Below are 18166 nucleotides of genomic sequence, written 5' to 3' on the forward strand. Positions count from 1 at the left end.
CACCCCACACACACAAAAATCCTGCATACATTTGTACCTGATATGTCTGAAAAGTTTACTGGAAACCATATCGAATGACTTGTACATGAAAAATTAAGCCTTATTATAACTATATAAATGCTGATTAAATTCTAAGTCAATACGTACATGTTTCAAAATTTTTATAACGATATAATCTGTGTCACGTTTGCTCAGTCCCAATTAGTAAGTCGTATATAAACTAATGTATTATTACAAGCCATGGTTTGATGTCCAAAAACTGTCGCAGGCTAGAGTTAATCTCTTACGCAAGGTTACCGTGACCAGAGAGAAGACCCAGCATCTTGGATCGGCACTAGCGTTAGATCGAACGACTTCCGACCTATGTGTTACAGCTTAGTCCTAAGATCAGGGGAAGCACGAGGGGGAAACGGGTCGTGTTCTAAATCCGTCCCAACATAGACAGACAGCGAGAAGGACATTGTCCGCTAAGTTTGATTGGATCGGGTCAAAATGACACCCAATCGGAATTGTGATAACAATTTCGATCTGAATTATAGCTTCTAACTAGCAATCGAAAACGTATTCTCGCCTAGGAAGATTGCTGAGCAACATAAGGTTACTCCGAGGAAGCCACTCTGATCTGGCGATAAAAATATGAGAGGAGATTCTAAGGAAAGACAAAACTTCGTAAAGGTCAGTAAGTTACTTGCTCGATTTCTGCAGAATATTAAGGCATTGTAATTATAATTATGTACAGTATGCATGCTTAAGTACTAGGATCGTTTAGTACGTAGAATTACCATTGCTGTGTTTAATTTACATGCGTACTTGAGAAATGAGCTTGAGTATTATGTAATGAATTACGAAGATTGTTAGCTTGTGGTCAGAATTAATTTTGTAATTCGCTATTAGGTTACTTCGTAGTAAACTAGTGCATTTGTTCATGTGATATGTTATAATTTACCTATGCTTGAATTGTGAATTTGGAAAATGGTTGAAGAGTGTAAGATTAGTTAATATGGCTGTATGGATATATCAGAGCATGAATATTTGAATATTTGTGTACTTTGTATGAACTGTAATGTAAAGAAATGCGTCTGATTGCTGTGATATTGTTTAGTATAATGTGATTAAGAATATGTACTGATGTGACGAAATTTATTGATGTATGTATGAGAGGTAATTGATACCGTGCTTTTATTACGACGTTGTTTCACTATACAAGAATGTATGTGTATTTCAATGCGAATGAATGCTTGACCGAAGAAATTTAATAGCCGTTATCTGATGACAGACTGGATGTAGCGTGAAATGAGAGGGCTAATGAAAATATTGTACCGTCCTTGTGTTTTCACAGAAAGTTTTTTGGGGGACAGAACGTCCGGTTCAGTTAAGTCCCGAGTCTCTAAGAGGGAAGACGGAAGTGAGACTAGGAGAGCAGTCGGAGTCGACAAAGTCTAGTGGAGACAAGGTGGAGAGAGTCGAGGAGGAGGAGGAAAAGGAGTCGAGGAGAAAAAAGTGGAGAAGAAGAAGGAGTATAGAGAAGTCGAGGAGGAGAAGGAATTTGGAGAAAGTCGGGAGGAAGAGGAGAAGGAATTGGAGGAATAGGAGAGAAGAATACACAGAAAAGTAGAATACAAGGTCAGGTGGAAAGCTATCTCACACTACTAATCAAATGATGCAATAGGCTATCACAGGGTTGAGCAGAAGGAGAGTACTTGGGAAATTTTAATCATTTGACTATTGAATTGTCTTTAAATTGTTATTCGTTGAATTTCACTTTTTTGTATATTCAATCATTTAACCGTTGACATTGCTGACTGGGGGCTCGGAGCTTTACATCTATCTTTCACTAATTTAACTTCCAACCAAAGTCGAGCCTGGGTGGGACTTCTATAATAATTTAAATATAATTTTGGTAGCACCCCACCCCAATCATAACACACACACCACAACCGGATTAGCGATGTAAATGTATCCCTTATATGTCTGTGCCATATTCAATCTGTTCATTTACTCCCGGAAGTACTGAATTAACAGCCTTCTCAAACTGATTAAAATCAGATCTCCACTGTCACACTCGAAGAAGAGATCTGATTTTAATCCGATTGCTGACCTTCGCCTCCTTTTACGTCACACCGGCGGATAAATAAATAAATAAATGAATAAATAAATATTTGCTTGATCATTTACATATTTGAGAACGTGCTATGTCGACCAATTTATATTTGCAAAATATATATTAATGAAAATTCGATTCAAAAGTAATTTTTGATGAGGAATAAAGATATCAAAATAATGATAATCATGTACGACGCAACTGGATAATCTGAAAAATAATTGTAACGCTCGAACTGGGACATACTCGTGTCAGTATAAGTCTTAGCTGACCAAGATTAACCAGTCCATTGGTACTTGGTGTCAATTTTACCTTTTTTTCTTTTCCTTTCTTTTCCTTTTGTGTAATTTGGCTTTCCTGCAGATCAAAAAGCACATCATGAAACAAAGCAATAAAAAGAAGCAAGCCAATTTATCAACTATAAAAAATAAACGCATTATTTTGCTTATAAACGTCGAGTACATCCATGCATGCGTGCGTGCGTGACTGCGTGCGTGTTGGCATGCAATTGTATGCTGTAGGTATTGTATGCTTCCATGCATCGGATCAATAAAAGTCTTGAAGATCGTTTCCTAAAGTAAATTTAAAAGGCACTTTTTCTGTAAAAAAAGAAACCAAAAAAACCCACACAAACACAAGAGCACGTGCACATAAAAATATATTATAATACAGGAGAAGATAAAGACTGCCAGCTGAAAGCATTCACAATCTTATTAAGAACATTTACCTGCACCTTTTAGCACAGGTAGGTACACATATGGTATGAACCTGCGTGCATTCCGCGTCCTGCGTCTGTCAGCATTTATTATTTTAAACTCATTTTCAAAAGGCGTGTAACCGTTAACAAAATAGAATACAAAGCATTCTGTGTTTATTTGCTTGTCCTTAAGAAATCAAAGGACTTATGCATTCTTCACAGACATACGCTCTCAGAGCAAGTTTTTAAGCGATGTGTCAGCTGTTTTTGAGCGATTTACTCTTCTCGATTAAAATATATCTTCATGACTATAAAGTAAACTCAATTCATACCTTGGAGGGGGTGTTACCATGTTACCGACTATCTGCATAACGACGACTAGCAACATTTTAAACTGGTCGAGCGGTGGCAACAAACTCAGTGGTAACGTATAGATTATAACACATCAAAGTCGAAATAAAATAATAGCCACTTACAATAATCGACACTGTTCATGAGTAATGCCATATATTTCAAAGAGTGGAATAAATGTTCTGAAGGATGAAACCAATCTTTTGAATCGATCAAACGATATTTAAAAAATGGCGGCAGGTCACATGCGTTAAAAACTCTTTTAAGAAAGAATCGTGCATAGTCTATTGATTTTGGACCTAAAGACGTTTATGGTGAGAAAAAGTAGTTGCTTTTTCTTTGTGGTTTTCTGTGTCTTTCTTTCTTACTCCTTTAAGTTGATAATGTAAAACTTGCAAAATGTGAATAGAGTAAATCGCTCGCTCTCAACCTTCTGACAGATGAAAATAAACAAGAAATCAGCGACATGCAGCACAGAAAGCAAAATAAAACATAAAAAACATAAGCTGAAAAGCAAGAAAAAAAATATATAAATAACCATAAATCTCTTCAATAATACACTCTCTGTACAAATTTACATCCCCTGCTCCTGTTTGCACAATTAAACATTAAAAAATATAAGCAAGCATCTTCGCTTTTCATGAGAAAAATTAGCATGCTAAACATTGACCACAGCTCTAGTAAAACTATTTTAATTATTAATTTAAAATGAATAATAAGAAATAAATTGATGAAAAATGTTGACAGACCTTTAGATAACAAACCTCGGCAGTTTGGCCGGTCCCCATTGGTTGATGTTCCAGCAATAGGCTTGCCCTCGATCGTGACACACCAACAATAGCCCGTGGCCTTGTGACATTGAACATCTTCGAAGGTACCGTCTTTTTTGCATGTGGGTACGAAAACTCCTAGGGCTTCATGACTTTTCGTACTAAGAGACTCTTTTCTTTCCTGTAGACATTTCGTCATAGGGACGTCTTTGGCTGTAAGGGAAAATCACGATTGAAGTAAACTTGTGATAATATTTTAGTCTTCCTTGTCTTGGAGCTGATATCATCTTCTCTTGAGTGGCTTGGAGATCAGACCAGGGCTATTATTAATTTATCCAACATTACAACCTCGTTTATCTAAACGAGGGGCGAGGTGGGGGCACTTTCGGATAAACGGGAGATTGATAAACTAGTTTGGGTTATACCAAATTTACAAACTTAGGGGATATCGGTGGTTTCGTTGGTTTGATGTTATTGTCACATTAACGCACGAAAGATTATTTCAAACCAACAACTGAAGCAATGTGCTTCGCCCAACGACACAACATGGCGGTTGATTGAGTATGTCCTCGAAACTACACGCTTTGCATAGCGATTCCAGCAAACTAACCAGGGAGTGGCATAAGCTTCATTGCAAACTTGGGGAGCGACAAGAGGTTTGGATAAACTGATAATATGGATAAAAAAGGTTTCTTCCAAAATTATACAGACAAAACAGGACGATTTAGTGGAGCTCTGTGGTTAGAGAATCACTTTTAATATTTAGGAGTTACGATGAATATATCCATTTTATTAATTTAACATAGTTTTATAGAGTGGGGTGGGAAATATAGTTTGAAGAACTCTTATATGACAAATATGATGCGTTATATCTAGGTTTTGTCATGGCGGCCCTAAATGCTTTTGTTTTTGTTAAGAACTTTAGATATTTGCGAAGAAGTCAGATGCCACACATAACTTTTGCCCTGGATTAGACATATTTGTTTTCCATTATTAACCTCCAGAATATGGAAATACATTTCACAAATATTTGAAAATATATTAGCTCATGGAAAATTTGTGGGACAAACAAATGGTTTGGACAAACGGATAACACGGCCAAAAGAGGTCCAGTAAAACGAGGTTCTACTGTAATAGATAGCACCCGGGGAAAAGGTGTATTGAAGTGAAATAAAATACAAGCACATATAATGTTAGTTAATTTACTAACGCCATGACTGTACCTTGACCGTAAATACTTCTCCTCGGGAGAATTATTCTTCTTTTAATATATCTAGTATTGTTTTTACCGCTTTGCTATTACAACAAGAGTGCTTCTGCACAGTCATTTCTTCTCAATTTCTTTGCTTCTATATTAAGTTAACAAAATACATATATATAATTTAGTTAAATCTGAAGGGAAAAAAATGAATACTGAAACATTACATATAAAATGTCCAAAATAAAAATAATTAAGAAAGAACAGTTACGTAGCATACCATGGTAAAAGCAGTCCACGCCGTGGTTACAAATACAAGGGGTATCGTTTTCGGCATCTAAAGCATCACCCATGCGAGGAGTGACAACACTGGTATCTGATATCAGACATTAAAATGGAAAGTTACTAAGGATCGGTATCTCATATTTCCAGCTCTGGCTGGACTGATTCCCGTGCGTACTGTAATAGTGTTTATTTTCGAATGATCTATCGACTCGCTTCTTCTTACTCACCGGCATGTCAGTTTCTTTACATAGTTTTAATACGAACTTTTTAAACTCTATTTGGTAAAAATAGGAGGTTAGCCGCAATTTCGATAAAACATGCCCAAGCTACAATGAGATGAACTTGCGCTTGTTATGAAGGGGAAATCACTTATATGTCGAGGTCCCATTTCAAAGGACCCTGACGACCAAAAGTCACAGAAGACTTTAAGCAGTGATTTACACACGGCTTGTAATCATATTGGTCAGCGGCCCACGCAGATGACAGATGACTGATTGACAGTTGTTGACAGGTGAATATCGTATTTAGGTTCCAGAGCTATTGCTAAATAGTTTGACTGAAAGAGAAAATTTCACGTGCCTAGAGATGCAAATCTATCCCAACGTCATATTTGTATGCGGAATGTGCTGTTTTGTTAATAAAAAATTTTGACGATTAAAAAATACCCAAATCATGACATTTTTTTAAAAACAAAATTGTATTAATATAATGTTACCAAAAGGTAAAGTTCAACAAGAAGGCCAAAGAGGGAAACGTTAATTTTGAAACTATACACGTCGGATGTCAGTATGTATGTATGTATGTGTGTGTGTGTGTGTGTGTGTGTTTGTGTGTGTGTGTGAAACTATATGAGTCACGTCATAATTATACATTTTTTTCTATTAACTATGTTCACGTCGGTTTGTAACTACTTGGACGCTTGCAACCATGTGACGTCAGCCGTACTCAAATAAATATCAGCTTAAAAGTTCAGCCAGATCACCGGTGAACAACTGTAAACCCTCGAGTTCATAACCTTCCGTCATGTTCAAATACTTGAGCACAACAAACCGTATATTATTAGTAATAGCAGTGATTATCGGTCTGACAATTTACTAAAAAATTTTACTGTTTGTTTATAAATCCCGCTGGATACAAAAAAACTAATGTGTGCCCAAAAAAGCTACTGTACGTGTAATGAGAACACTGTTAGAGAGCTTCCCGTTTACACCAACGATACAGCTGTACGAGTGTGTGTGTGTGTGTGTGTGTGTGTGTGTGTGTGTGTGTGTGTGTTGGATTTTTAACGTTGCTTTAACAACTTTTCAGTCATATCGCTATGATGCCTGCAGTGTGACAGTTTATAGTGATGTCTAGCTCTGGGGCATCTAGGCCGATAAATCAGCCCTTCACCCGTGATGATATTGATTTTCGGGTGAGGGGTTGATACCACCTATTCATTAAAAGCTGCAATTATCTGCATTCAAAGTTGGCTGCACACATCGGTTTAAATTGTATACACTTACCGGTATTTCTCGCGGCTGTACAGCTACAGTCAGCTGTAGAGTTCTTTTGGTGTCATGTACATTATATTTCCGGAGCATATCGAATGTTTGGTGACTTGTAAATCCACCTGGAATAGCACAACTATCTGTCCTGTGGCCATTTTGAATTTCGCGCTTGAGATGGCTGTCGCCGATTACCGGTATGTGTCTAAAGTGTACGCATGTTTGTTCCGAAAAGATTTGCATGCAGCAAAATTGCACATCTTAATGAACAGGTCATATCAGACCCACAAATCTTCCATCAGTATCAACACAGATTAGGAGGGTTTATTTATTTATGGGACTATGGGGCATCATGCCGCAAACATGTAACATCATGTCCCACCCAGTTACATTATCCTGACACCAGTCCTAACACTAAACTCTTAATGCTCAGCGCCAAGCGAGGCAGCTGCTAGTGCCATTTTTATGTCTTTGGTATGACTCGCATCCGATGACGCTCTTAACCACTAGGACACCGTAACAGGTCCACAGTTTTTGAAAACACTATCATAATTTGAGGTGCCCATGTGTGAGATAGCTAATGCAAAAACGTCTAATACATCAATATTGTATTCGAAAAGTGTGTGTGTGATTTCGTTGTAATGGAAATGCCAGTCTAGCCTGTATATTAGAAGGTACGTGTGGTAAATAAAGAAGGTAGTTGCTTGTACCCAGCACCCGGGATGCGCGAAATAGAAATGACGCGTCAAGCATACAAAATGTATTAGTGCTACATCTGCTGAGGGCTAATTGCTTTTCTCAGCGGTAATGCCGTATCTCCGGTGTATAGTACTCACTCGACAACAAACAGGGCAGAGCCAACTGCGCCGACAGATTTGGGCATACGCTAATCTGTCAATTGAAGATACGAGTCTACGCTTATCTGTCCACTGCGGATAGGGGTTTACCAAGTTCGCGACTGAGTGTGTATTATAGCCGGGTCTGTACTGAATAATTCACTCAGTTGGAAGTGAATTTTAGAGTATGACAATAAGGTGTAATAACGCTGCTTTAAAAGTTAAATGGCCCACATTAATCCCCATGACGCTTACTCTGTGGAATGATGTACTCTTGCAATATCAATTTATCCAGCTGGAATGAGCAGGACAATTTTGTGACATACTTTGATGTATGTTTACTTTTTCAGTATTTACTTTTTATAAGTATTTTGAACTGACGAACATGCTTATGTATTTATCGACATAATAGCAGCGATAAATGAATATATAGATAGAAAAAAATGACATAGATCCACAAATATTTCATTTATATTTAGTTCGCTAGATATTCAGATGCTAAGCTATGATATAGTTTGATTAACAGTGAGTGCGTGCGTGGTCATCATATCATATTAATAAATACACTCTCAAAGCCCGCATCACTTTGGTTTCAAGACTTGTGATACTTTAGATATGGGTCTATTGATTTGAACATATCATTTGCAAACAAAAATGGCATGTGTTTGTTGACCATTTTTTAAAGAAAAAGTACGAGAAACTCTTCGGCGTCTGGAAGATGATCATGTTCTATTTTGTGCTTGTTGTTGTCGTTGTTGTTGTTGTTGTTGTTTGGTTTAACGCATTTTCTCTGCACAAGAAAGGCTATACATGGCGGCCAATATAACTGGTGGAGGAAGACCCACCAACCCACGTGAAGCTGATGGCAAGCTTTCTCACATAACACACTGGCTGAGACCGAGACTCGAACCCAAGCGGACAGAGGGGATATGTCAGTGATCAATAAAGGCGAACCCTTTAGACCACTCGGCCACACGGGGCGCCTGTTTAATGTTTGTATGTGTTTATAAATATATAAATATAAATGCAAACGTATTTATAGTTATAGTAAGTTAAGCTCGAGCTATGTCAAGCGTCTCTGGCGATGTCAGTCTTACGATAACTTCTGTATTATTATACATATTTTCCATAGCTTATGCAATGAATAATTTTCGTCAACTAGAAGTTTGTCGTGAAATCAGATCAGAGCTGAGGGTTGGAAAAGAAACCCGCCAGAAATATCCTATCAATTAGACTGATTTCGATTTCTGCCTCTAAGCAAAACAATACTGTGTGCATGTCGCAAAACAGGCAAAGAGTTTGCAACAAACAAAAATATATTGTGTTCATGTACTAAAAGGGCATTAATCGGGTAAATAACAAGATATAAAGCATGCAGTGTAGCACAAGTTCCTTTTGTAAAGCTATATAGATATCATGAACTTCAGAGAGAGAGGGAGACAGAGAGACAGAGAGAGAGAGAGACTGAGAGAGAAATAGGTGTAAGGTGAAATTGTTTGCATTTGCAAGATGCAAAATGGTGAGAATCTTGGCGTACCTCTATGTTACTTTCATTTACTGATGCTGAAATTTCTTTGGATATTGTATTTGTGGAAACTGTACATCAGTGCTGTCCAACCCGCGGCCCGCGGGCTGATTTTAAATGGCCCGCCAGAGCCCGAGCAGCTATATAGTCGTTGCTTTTCAGTTTTATGCTGCGGCCCTCGGCTTCAAGAAAAACATTTTTCAGTGGCCCATGGTGTCAAAAAGGCTGGACAGCACTGCTGTACATGATCTAAGCATGTAGCTAACAAACAATTACTGCTTTGACTGTTTGATTGTAAGGTGACCTTGGGATGGTTACCTGATCTAGTGGTCAACCTGATACGGGGTTAATTAAAAAATTATTACTGCTTCCATGTTCTCCAAAGTTCAGTCTGAATTAATTTCAAGTACGCCATCTTTAGCAGTCATTAAAATAGGTAAACGAATTTTACCAGACTAGACAATACCTGCTTCTTAAAGTGCAATGTGTGTGTGTGTTTGTGTCTGAGAGAGAGAGAGAGAGAGAGAGAGAGAGAGAGAGATTTTGATTTTTAAGATAGCTTTAACAATTTTCCAGTCATATCGCTACCGTGTCTGCAGTGTGGCAGTTTATAGTGATGCCTAGTACTTGGGCATCATGCCGCAGACATGTAGCATCATGTCCCACCCAGTCACATTATCCTGGCACCAGATCTAACACAAACCTCTAAATGCTGAGCGCCTAGTGAGGCAGCAGTTAGTAAAAGAAGTTGGTATGACTCGGCCGGGGTTCGAACCGATAGTACAATTAATGAATTACTAAATATATAAAATCTAAAAAAAAAGGTTATCGGTTTTTACTTTTACACTTTACATCTGAAGCCCAGGAATTAAAAATGACCAAGTGGATTTAGCAGTTTTTTTTTTTTAATAGGTGCACGTCTAAAGGCTAAGCAGTATATTCTACAACCCAAAGTACAATCAATCACCAAAATAAAAGGAATTAAAGGTTATTTAAACCATATCTAAGACAAGCAAGCCATTTTCAAAGAGCCAGTATAACTAGAGAGGAAAACCTGGGAATTTCTTTTTATTTAACAATGCAAGCTCTATGCAAAGTACGAAACTGTAGAGCGCCACCGATAACACTCACTTGTCGCAGTGCGACACAGTTACCACAGCGTACCACCAATCCTAGCAAGCTCAGTCTATTGGGTCAAGCATGCATATGGCGCATTGGTTTCAAATTTTAGAGAAGACAAAAACCAACAGCCTCAAGTTCTGGCGCAACAGAGCAGTAAGCAGCATACGCTCTGTTTCCTGAACGTATATAAACAAATAACTTGCAAGTTTAAAATATTTAAAGAAATACATTGTTAAATGTAAATTAACTTTGACTCGTTTTTGATGGATTAATATATATTATTAATCTGATATTATTCTGATGGCTGACATTTCATCAATACGATTTCAGCCATCTTCAGCAATCAGTTTATGAGGCACTCGAGAAAGCCCACAGGCATATCATGACTAACTACCATCAATTCTCTTATCGTTGGACATAATACGGCACTCGAGAAAACACACAGACATATCATGACTGACTACCATCAATTCTCTTATCGTTGGACATAATAAGGCACTCTAGAAATCACACAGACATATCATGACTGACTACCATCAATTCTCTTATCGTTCGACATAATGAGGCACTCGAGAAAACCCACTCGAGAAAACCCACAGACATATCATGACTGACTACCATCCATTCTCTTATCGTTGGACATAATGAGGCACTCGAGAAAACTCACAGACATATCGTGACTGACTACCATCAATTCTCTTATCGTTGGACATAATGAGGCACTCGAGAAAACCCACAGACATATCATGACTGACTACATCCATTCTCTTATCGTTCGACATAATAAGGCACTCGAGAAAACACACAGACATATCATGACTGACTACCATCAATTCTCTTATCGTTGGACATAATAAGGCACTCTAGAAATCACACAGACATATCATGACTGACTACCATCAATTCTCTTATCGTTCGACATAATGAGGCACTCGAGAAAACCCACTCGAGAAAACCCACAGACATATCATGACTGACTACCATCCATTCTCTTATCGTTGGACATAATGAGGCACTCGAGAAAACTCACAGACATATCGTGACTGACTACCATCAATTCTCTTATCGTTGGACATAATGAGGCACTCGAGAAAACCCACAGACATATCATGACTGACTACATCCATTCTCTTATCGTTCGACATAATAAGGCACTCGAGAAAACACACAGACATATCATGAATGAATACCATCAATTCTCTTATCGTTGGACATAATAAGACAATCTATAAAATGTTCTCTAATTTTGATGATGGTCTGTGTGGAAACACAGACTTCACTTCTACAAAAGACATCATCAATAACAACAAGTATCTTCGATACAAAATTGAATAAGAATGACTGAATTTGATAATTATGAACCACGATGTCATCGAATATAACATGGAGGAAAACAGCTGCTGCAAGGTTTGGACTTATTCCTTTTAATGTGGATTTTGAAATTAGAGCTTCCGATGAAGTAACATCTATCGCAAACAAATAAAATTTGTATATCCCCATTAACTTCCTGTCAGTAATTCGATTTTCATAGTTTGAATATTGGCATAACAGTTTTTGGACAAAATATTACATTCTCAAAATTAAAATTCACCGTTAATCTTAAATTTTCGAAAACGATTATCCCCGAGTGATTTATAATTCATGTATCCCATGTACCGAGGAGTAACTCAATGAAGAGGGCATGCTGTTTTGTTTGGGGGTTGGGGAATGTTATCGTAGCTCTATCCTTCTATCTTGAAACGCTTTGTCCTCCATGCTTAAAAAAATGCCGCCCTGTCGCAAGGAACTCATTCCCCCGAAAACATTTGACTAGACAAACAGAATCATAAACGGATTCATCCTCGACGCAGCATCAAGGACATCGCAGAAAGATACAACTGAAAAGACAAAGATGCACACATCCACACCCAACCACCCACACACAACAGAAGAAGAGGCGAAGATTCGTCAGAGACCTGGAGATGTTTTATTATCCAAATTGAAATAAAAAAAGATAATTACTGTAAATGTTCCAAGACAGAATTTATCTGATTGCATTGCCGCATACGATGATGACGACGCAAGAATCCAGTGAGTAGAATTCCATCCTGTATCATCTATTACTACATCAGCTTCCATCGGGTTTGAAATTAAAGGATAAACTGAAGAATCGATCTGAATACTAGTTACTTGCACCTCAATGTGAAAGTCATTAAAACTGACGATATCAATCCAAGTGCAGATGCTAGAGTGGCTCCCGTCAACAAATTTCGTGCATTCTAAGTTCAGAGAAATAAATTCTGTACAACTACAAACTTGTCAGTAGCAGCACGACGCTTAGCTTTACCTAAGCTTCTCTAAGCTTACCTAGAGAATCTGCTGGTTTGCGGAAGGGAAGCTAAGAAGACACATTTTTGATGTTTGTGTAGTGTGCAAATCCGATATGTTCAATGCATTCAACGACACAATGTTGAAAACTTTAACGACTGACAAAAGAAAAGGGCGTAGTTTAGAAATGGCAGATAGTCTGCACTTGAACAGATGGTTGGAAGACATGAATCTGGAGTACGTCTGAGACTAAATGGAAGCAGCAGACCCGTTTTCCATTCGATCGCTAACGCTAACAAGTACAAAACCATCACTGATGAACAACACTCTACCTGCAATCTATCAATGTCTTGCCCTCATTAGGAAAGAACATCAATTAAAACTCTGACCAGAACACTCACAGTATCCCATATGGCGAGTCTGAATGAAAACGAGCACCAATGCATCTGGACTCCAATCTATCATCGAAGATCATGTGCTCCAGGGTCATCTCCCTAAACCTTCGTTCACTGACATCGCCAACAATGCACCCGTGAACGAAGATACTGACAAAACCCTTTCCGGTTCGAGCACCACAATGTCTATAATATAGAAATCACTCGGGACGGTTAAATGTTGTACAATGTCTATCAGATAGAAATCACTCGGGACGGTTAAATGTTGTACAATGTCTATCAGATAGAAATCACTCGGGACGGTTAAATGTTGTACAATGTCTATCAGATAGAAATCACTCGGGACGGTTAAATGTTGTGTATCAGACCCTTCGAACATGACTTTACCGAGCAAAAAATACCTGAGATCTTACTTGACTCTGTTTGAAGTCACTGGACAATTGGGTGCCATCAGTACACATGGTATTTGGCTTGATGGCTATGCAAGCGGTTATTACTTGTGTGGATTTGATTTCACCCCAGACAAAGACAGTGACGAGGGACATTTCCACCAAATTAAACCATGACAACTCCGAGGAACTTTAGTTTGTAATAAATATCGAGAGCAAAGCAAGTGTGACGTTGTTTGCAATACCCATGAAATCGGCAGTGACTATTTAAACAAACACCCCCCCACACCCACCCAAAATAACATGTCATTCATGGAACGCGGAGTGATGAACATAGACGACCAAGAACAAAAACCAAAGAAGCCACAAACACAAAATCAAAATGGTGGATCACAAGAAGCCAAAACAAAAGAATGCTTTATGTAACTATTTTTCCTAACCACTTCGCTAAGGGAATCACGCTCATGACAACAGAAAACGTTTTATGGATGTCAAGTAGATCATGCCAGTCAAGTACAACAAGGCAAATTTTTATTGATGACACATGATTAACAAAATAATGGATGAGTACATGCAAAAATCATGCACTATCATCCGAGAAGAGCATATATTGAATGAATCGTATAATGACTCGCTACAGCATTCAAAACTTCCATTGACTAGCACTGAGACGAAACGCATCGAAGCTGACACGCAGTAACGATACCTCTGCTCTTTGTCTTACCTGATGGACCAGTTGAAAGAAAACGTCGTGCGAAATTATTGTATAAATATCTGAAGATTCGTGGCTGCCAACTATATATATATATATATATATATATATATATATATATATATATATATATATATATATATATATATATATATATATATATATATATATATATATATATATATATATATATATATATATATATATATATATATATATATATATATATATATATATATATATATATATATATTGGATTTTTTGAAGCCCTGCCTTGGTTTTGCGGGCAGTAAACAAATAGTCCTCCTTTTTGTTTTTAATTTTCAGGGCCACTCAGGTTTCTCGAAAGAAACATTTTTGCAGCATTTTATTATTTAGTTTTTACAGTATTTGCAACTACTTTCTAACATTTGTTGAAAATGTATTATTTTCTAAATATGTGGAATTCTTTTTTAATTTTAAGTGAATTAGGCAGAGCTGTTTTTTAAACAACTAAGTCTGCAGTTGCAAATTATTTTACAAAATTCTATTCCTGGTTGACATTTTGCATATATAACTTAATCTACGGCATGCGCGGTGGGATATTTTTGCTGACACCATGTTAAACGATAAAATAACCATATACCTTTAACCACGCTCATCACAACTCTTTTGGACTTTATCGCATCCGTAAGGCTCTTCTGAACCGTATGTCAAAATGTCAGCTAAAGCTTGGTGCATCGTCTCCGCGCATTAGTACAAAAACATGCTAACCGGATCGCACCCTGCTTCTCTTATCACAGATTGAAATAAAATTATACAGAGAAGGGTAGAAGGACCAGACTTTTATGGCAGCTTTAATGCGTTTCATTGTGACTTCATCAGTATATTATGATGCCTGCAAGAGGGGCGGATCCAGAAATATCGTGGTGGGGTGGGGGGTACACATGTATGCCAGGGGTCTTTGGGACGGAATCGCCAATGGTGGCACACGGGGCAAAGCTCCTACATTTTAAGCATTTCCAAGGCATAATTTTGACCATCTATCTGTAATGAAAACTTGTTTCAGAAAACGTTGCAGCTGTATCGCGCTCATTGTTCCTTTTTTGCGGGTCTGGGGCAGGGCTTGCTGATCAGCCCCTGTTGTAAAATCAGTATCCTTGCGGTCCTTCACATTAATGAAAAAAATCGTCACTTTTCCTAATATATATTTAGCAAAATTTTCTTATTCTGTTCTTGGCTTTCATTGCAAAAACAATAGATTGCAGCAAATTATATCTAAGAGTTTGGTGCTGTTACCAAATCATACGGTTCCCTCCAGATAACACTCTCCCGCCAAATTTACATCCTTTTGGTAGAGGGATTATCCGAACCAAGGGAGATAACGCTCTGTGCTTAGCATGAGCTTTAACATTACGACCACTAACATGAATGTAAGGAGTCACGTGACATTCCAATTTTCTATCACTTGACTCCATCTACGCCTTATATCATTATGGCAGTAAGGATGTCTGTTGAAATCGTAAGAAAGCGTGATAGATTCCAATACCGACCTACAATGTTAAATTCCCATATGACCCCAAAGTGATATCCTAATGTTACATCCAGGTAGAATACCATGGTAGCCACCCCACCCACCCACCCTATTCAACCCATGAATGTTTTTAAAACAAAATTCCCCTTGTGCTCTGAACCGCCAAACCAAAAAGGCGACGTAATGTTAAATTCCTTGTGGACAAACAACCATTCTTTGTGTGGCCAGATGGAGTGATCTCAGTAACCTTTATGAACTGGTGGATAGATATTTACATCCGACATTCCTTTATTTTTTACTGTGACCACTCAAATTTTATATAGGTGTTCGTGTGGCAAATTCATTTATCATACACGGAATTGTGTTAATTTCCCCATATTTTTTATGATGACTATTCATATTTAATATAGATGCTAGTGCGACACATACATATATCATACTTGTACTTGAATACGTAATGGCGTAAGTCGAAAACTAAGGTTCATACACATGGTTCAAAATACAGGAACATCAGTCAAGATTAGGCTTTATGAAACTTGCATAATAATTTCTTTGAAAATATATCATTTAGCCGGTAAAATTGTACACTTGTAATAACGTATGAGTACCTCGACGTCGCCATGATGTCGTGCTTTTTTTAATCTCATATTTACACCACTAACACGTATTTGATGCTTATAGAAGGAAAACAAAGCCAGGCAGTCAATGACCTTTTCCATCAGTATTAAGAAAAATTATTATTCTTCAGTTGATCAGTTTTCGTGAAATTCTGTAGAAGAGTTATTGGAAAGAATTCAATGTAAACGTTAAAATCATTAGCCAGGTTGTTTTATCCATGTGCTGCTATCCTAATCCGTAGTGATTTTTCGCCATTTTCGAATAACAATGTATAAAAAAGGAACGCGGAGAGCACGTGATTTTTTTATGTTTTCAATCGGGAAAATGTCTCTCGCTAGGCTGAATTTGAAAGATATGTGGAATATTCATTACGAAGGTCAGACCTTAAAAATATTTAACGTAATGTCCTTTGAGAAACAACAAGTATATTTCTTTCGGAAAAAAAAAATCACTAAATGACCCAGAACATATTATTGGATAAGAGAAACTCCAAATATATTGGCATAAGTGAAAAGAAGTGATGGGCACAAAATTAAAAATGTACACATTCGATGCAGACTCCTAATAGGAGACGTGTGTACCAACTAACTTCATGAAAATTCTCAGATTTATCATATTACGTCATCTGCTTGTCAGTTTCTGTTATTATATGAAACAAACCAGAGGTAAATTTCCAAGGAAAAAATAAATAGAAAACATGTTGGTGTACTTTATGTGTACATCAAGACCTGAACATGTGATAAACAGATAGATTATTTAGAGAACGACAGTTGCTTAACATCACTACAACTAGAACTGATGCATGTTTCTAATGTGTCATCCAGAAAAAGACTTCGTGGCAATCGGATGCATGTCGTGTAGACTGTAACTTAATGAAATGTCGTGTACATTGTAACATAATATAATGTCGTGTACATTGTAACATAATGTAATGTCGTGTACATTGTAACATAATGTAATGTCGTGTACATTGTAACATAATGTAATGTCGTGTACATTGTAACATAATGAAAAGTCGTGTACATTGTAACTTAATATAATGTCGTGTACATTGTAACATAATGTAATGTCGTGTACATTGTAACATAATGTAATGTCGTGTACATTGTAAGATAATGTAATGTCGTGTACGTTGTAACCTGATGTAATGTCGTGTACATTGTAATTTAATGTAATGTCGTGTACATTGTAACTTAAGTTTGCAAAAAGCTTGCCGACCGCTCTAGTGGCCTAGTGGTTAGAGCGTCCGCCTAGGATGCGGGAGGTCGCGGGTTTGAACCCAGGCCGAGTCATATCAAAGGCTTATCAAAATGGTACTAACAGCTGCCTCGCTAGGCGCTCAGCATTAAGGGGTTAGTGTCAGGAATGGTCGGCCTGGTGTCAGGATAATGTGACTGGCTGGGACATCATGTTACGTGATGCCCAAGTGCTAGACATCACTATAAACTGCCACACCGCACACATCGTAGCGATATGACTAAAAAAATTGATTAAGCTACGTTCAAAAATGCGAAGTACACATATACACTCACACACGCAAAAAGCTTGCCAAGGTATTTCATGTATCATTTTAAGTTTTTAGATGCTGAAAGTTGATTAAAGTTCCGTAAAGGATCTTTCCATTTATTTTACCCACATTTGCACTGTTAGACTTAATGGTGATTATGGTTCAGATATATTGAACAAAGGAGTATGTATGTATGTATGTATGTATGTATGTATGTATGTATGTATGTATGTATGTATGTATGTCTGTATGTATGTATGTATGTATGTATGTATGTATGTATGTATGTATGTATGTATGTGTGTGTGTGTGTGTGCGTGCGTGCGTGCGTGCGTGCATGCATGCTTGTATGT

At 37.5% G+C, this 18166-nt stretch overlaps 1 protein-coding gene across 10 annotated transcripts in view; it reads right to left on the reverse strand.

The window, feature by feature from the left end:
- LOC149804603 (SPARC-related modular calcium-binding protein 1-like) overlaps window positions 1-18166 on the reverse strand; it is a 144316-nt gene that overhangs the window by 42684 nt on the left and 83466 nt on the right. For 9 of the 10 annotated variants that reach the window (XM_089942303.1, XM_089942319.1, XM_089942325.1 and 6 more), the window contains exons 3-4: window positions 3899-4132; window positions 2414-2458 (exon numbers count right to left, since the gene is read on the reverse strand). In XM_089942303.1, coding sequence (XP_089798429.1) covers window positions 2414-2458; window positions 3899-4132 — 279 coding nt within the window. The remainder of the gene's footprint in view (window positions 1-2413; window positions 2459-3898; window positions 4133-18166) is intronic. The other variant, XM_089942278.1, reaches the window with a different exon arrangement.

The sequence above is a fragment of the Sinohyriopsis cumingii genome, chromosome 2 (assembly GCF_028554795.1).
Source record: "Sinohyriopsis cumingii isolate HCF-2022 chromosome 2, ASM2855479v2, whole genome shotgun sequence".
NCBI classification, from domain to species: Eukaryota; Metazoa; Mollusca; class Bivalvia; order Unionida; family Unionidae; genus Sinohyriopsis; species Sinohyriopsis cumingii.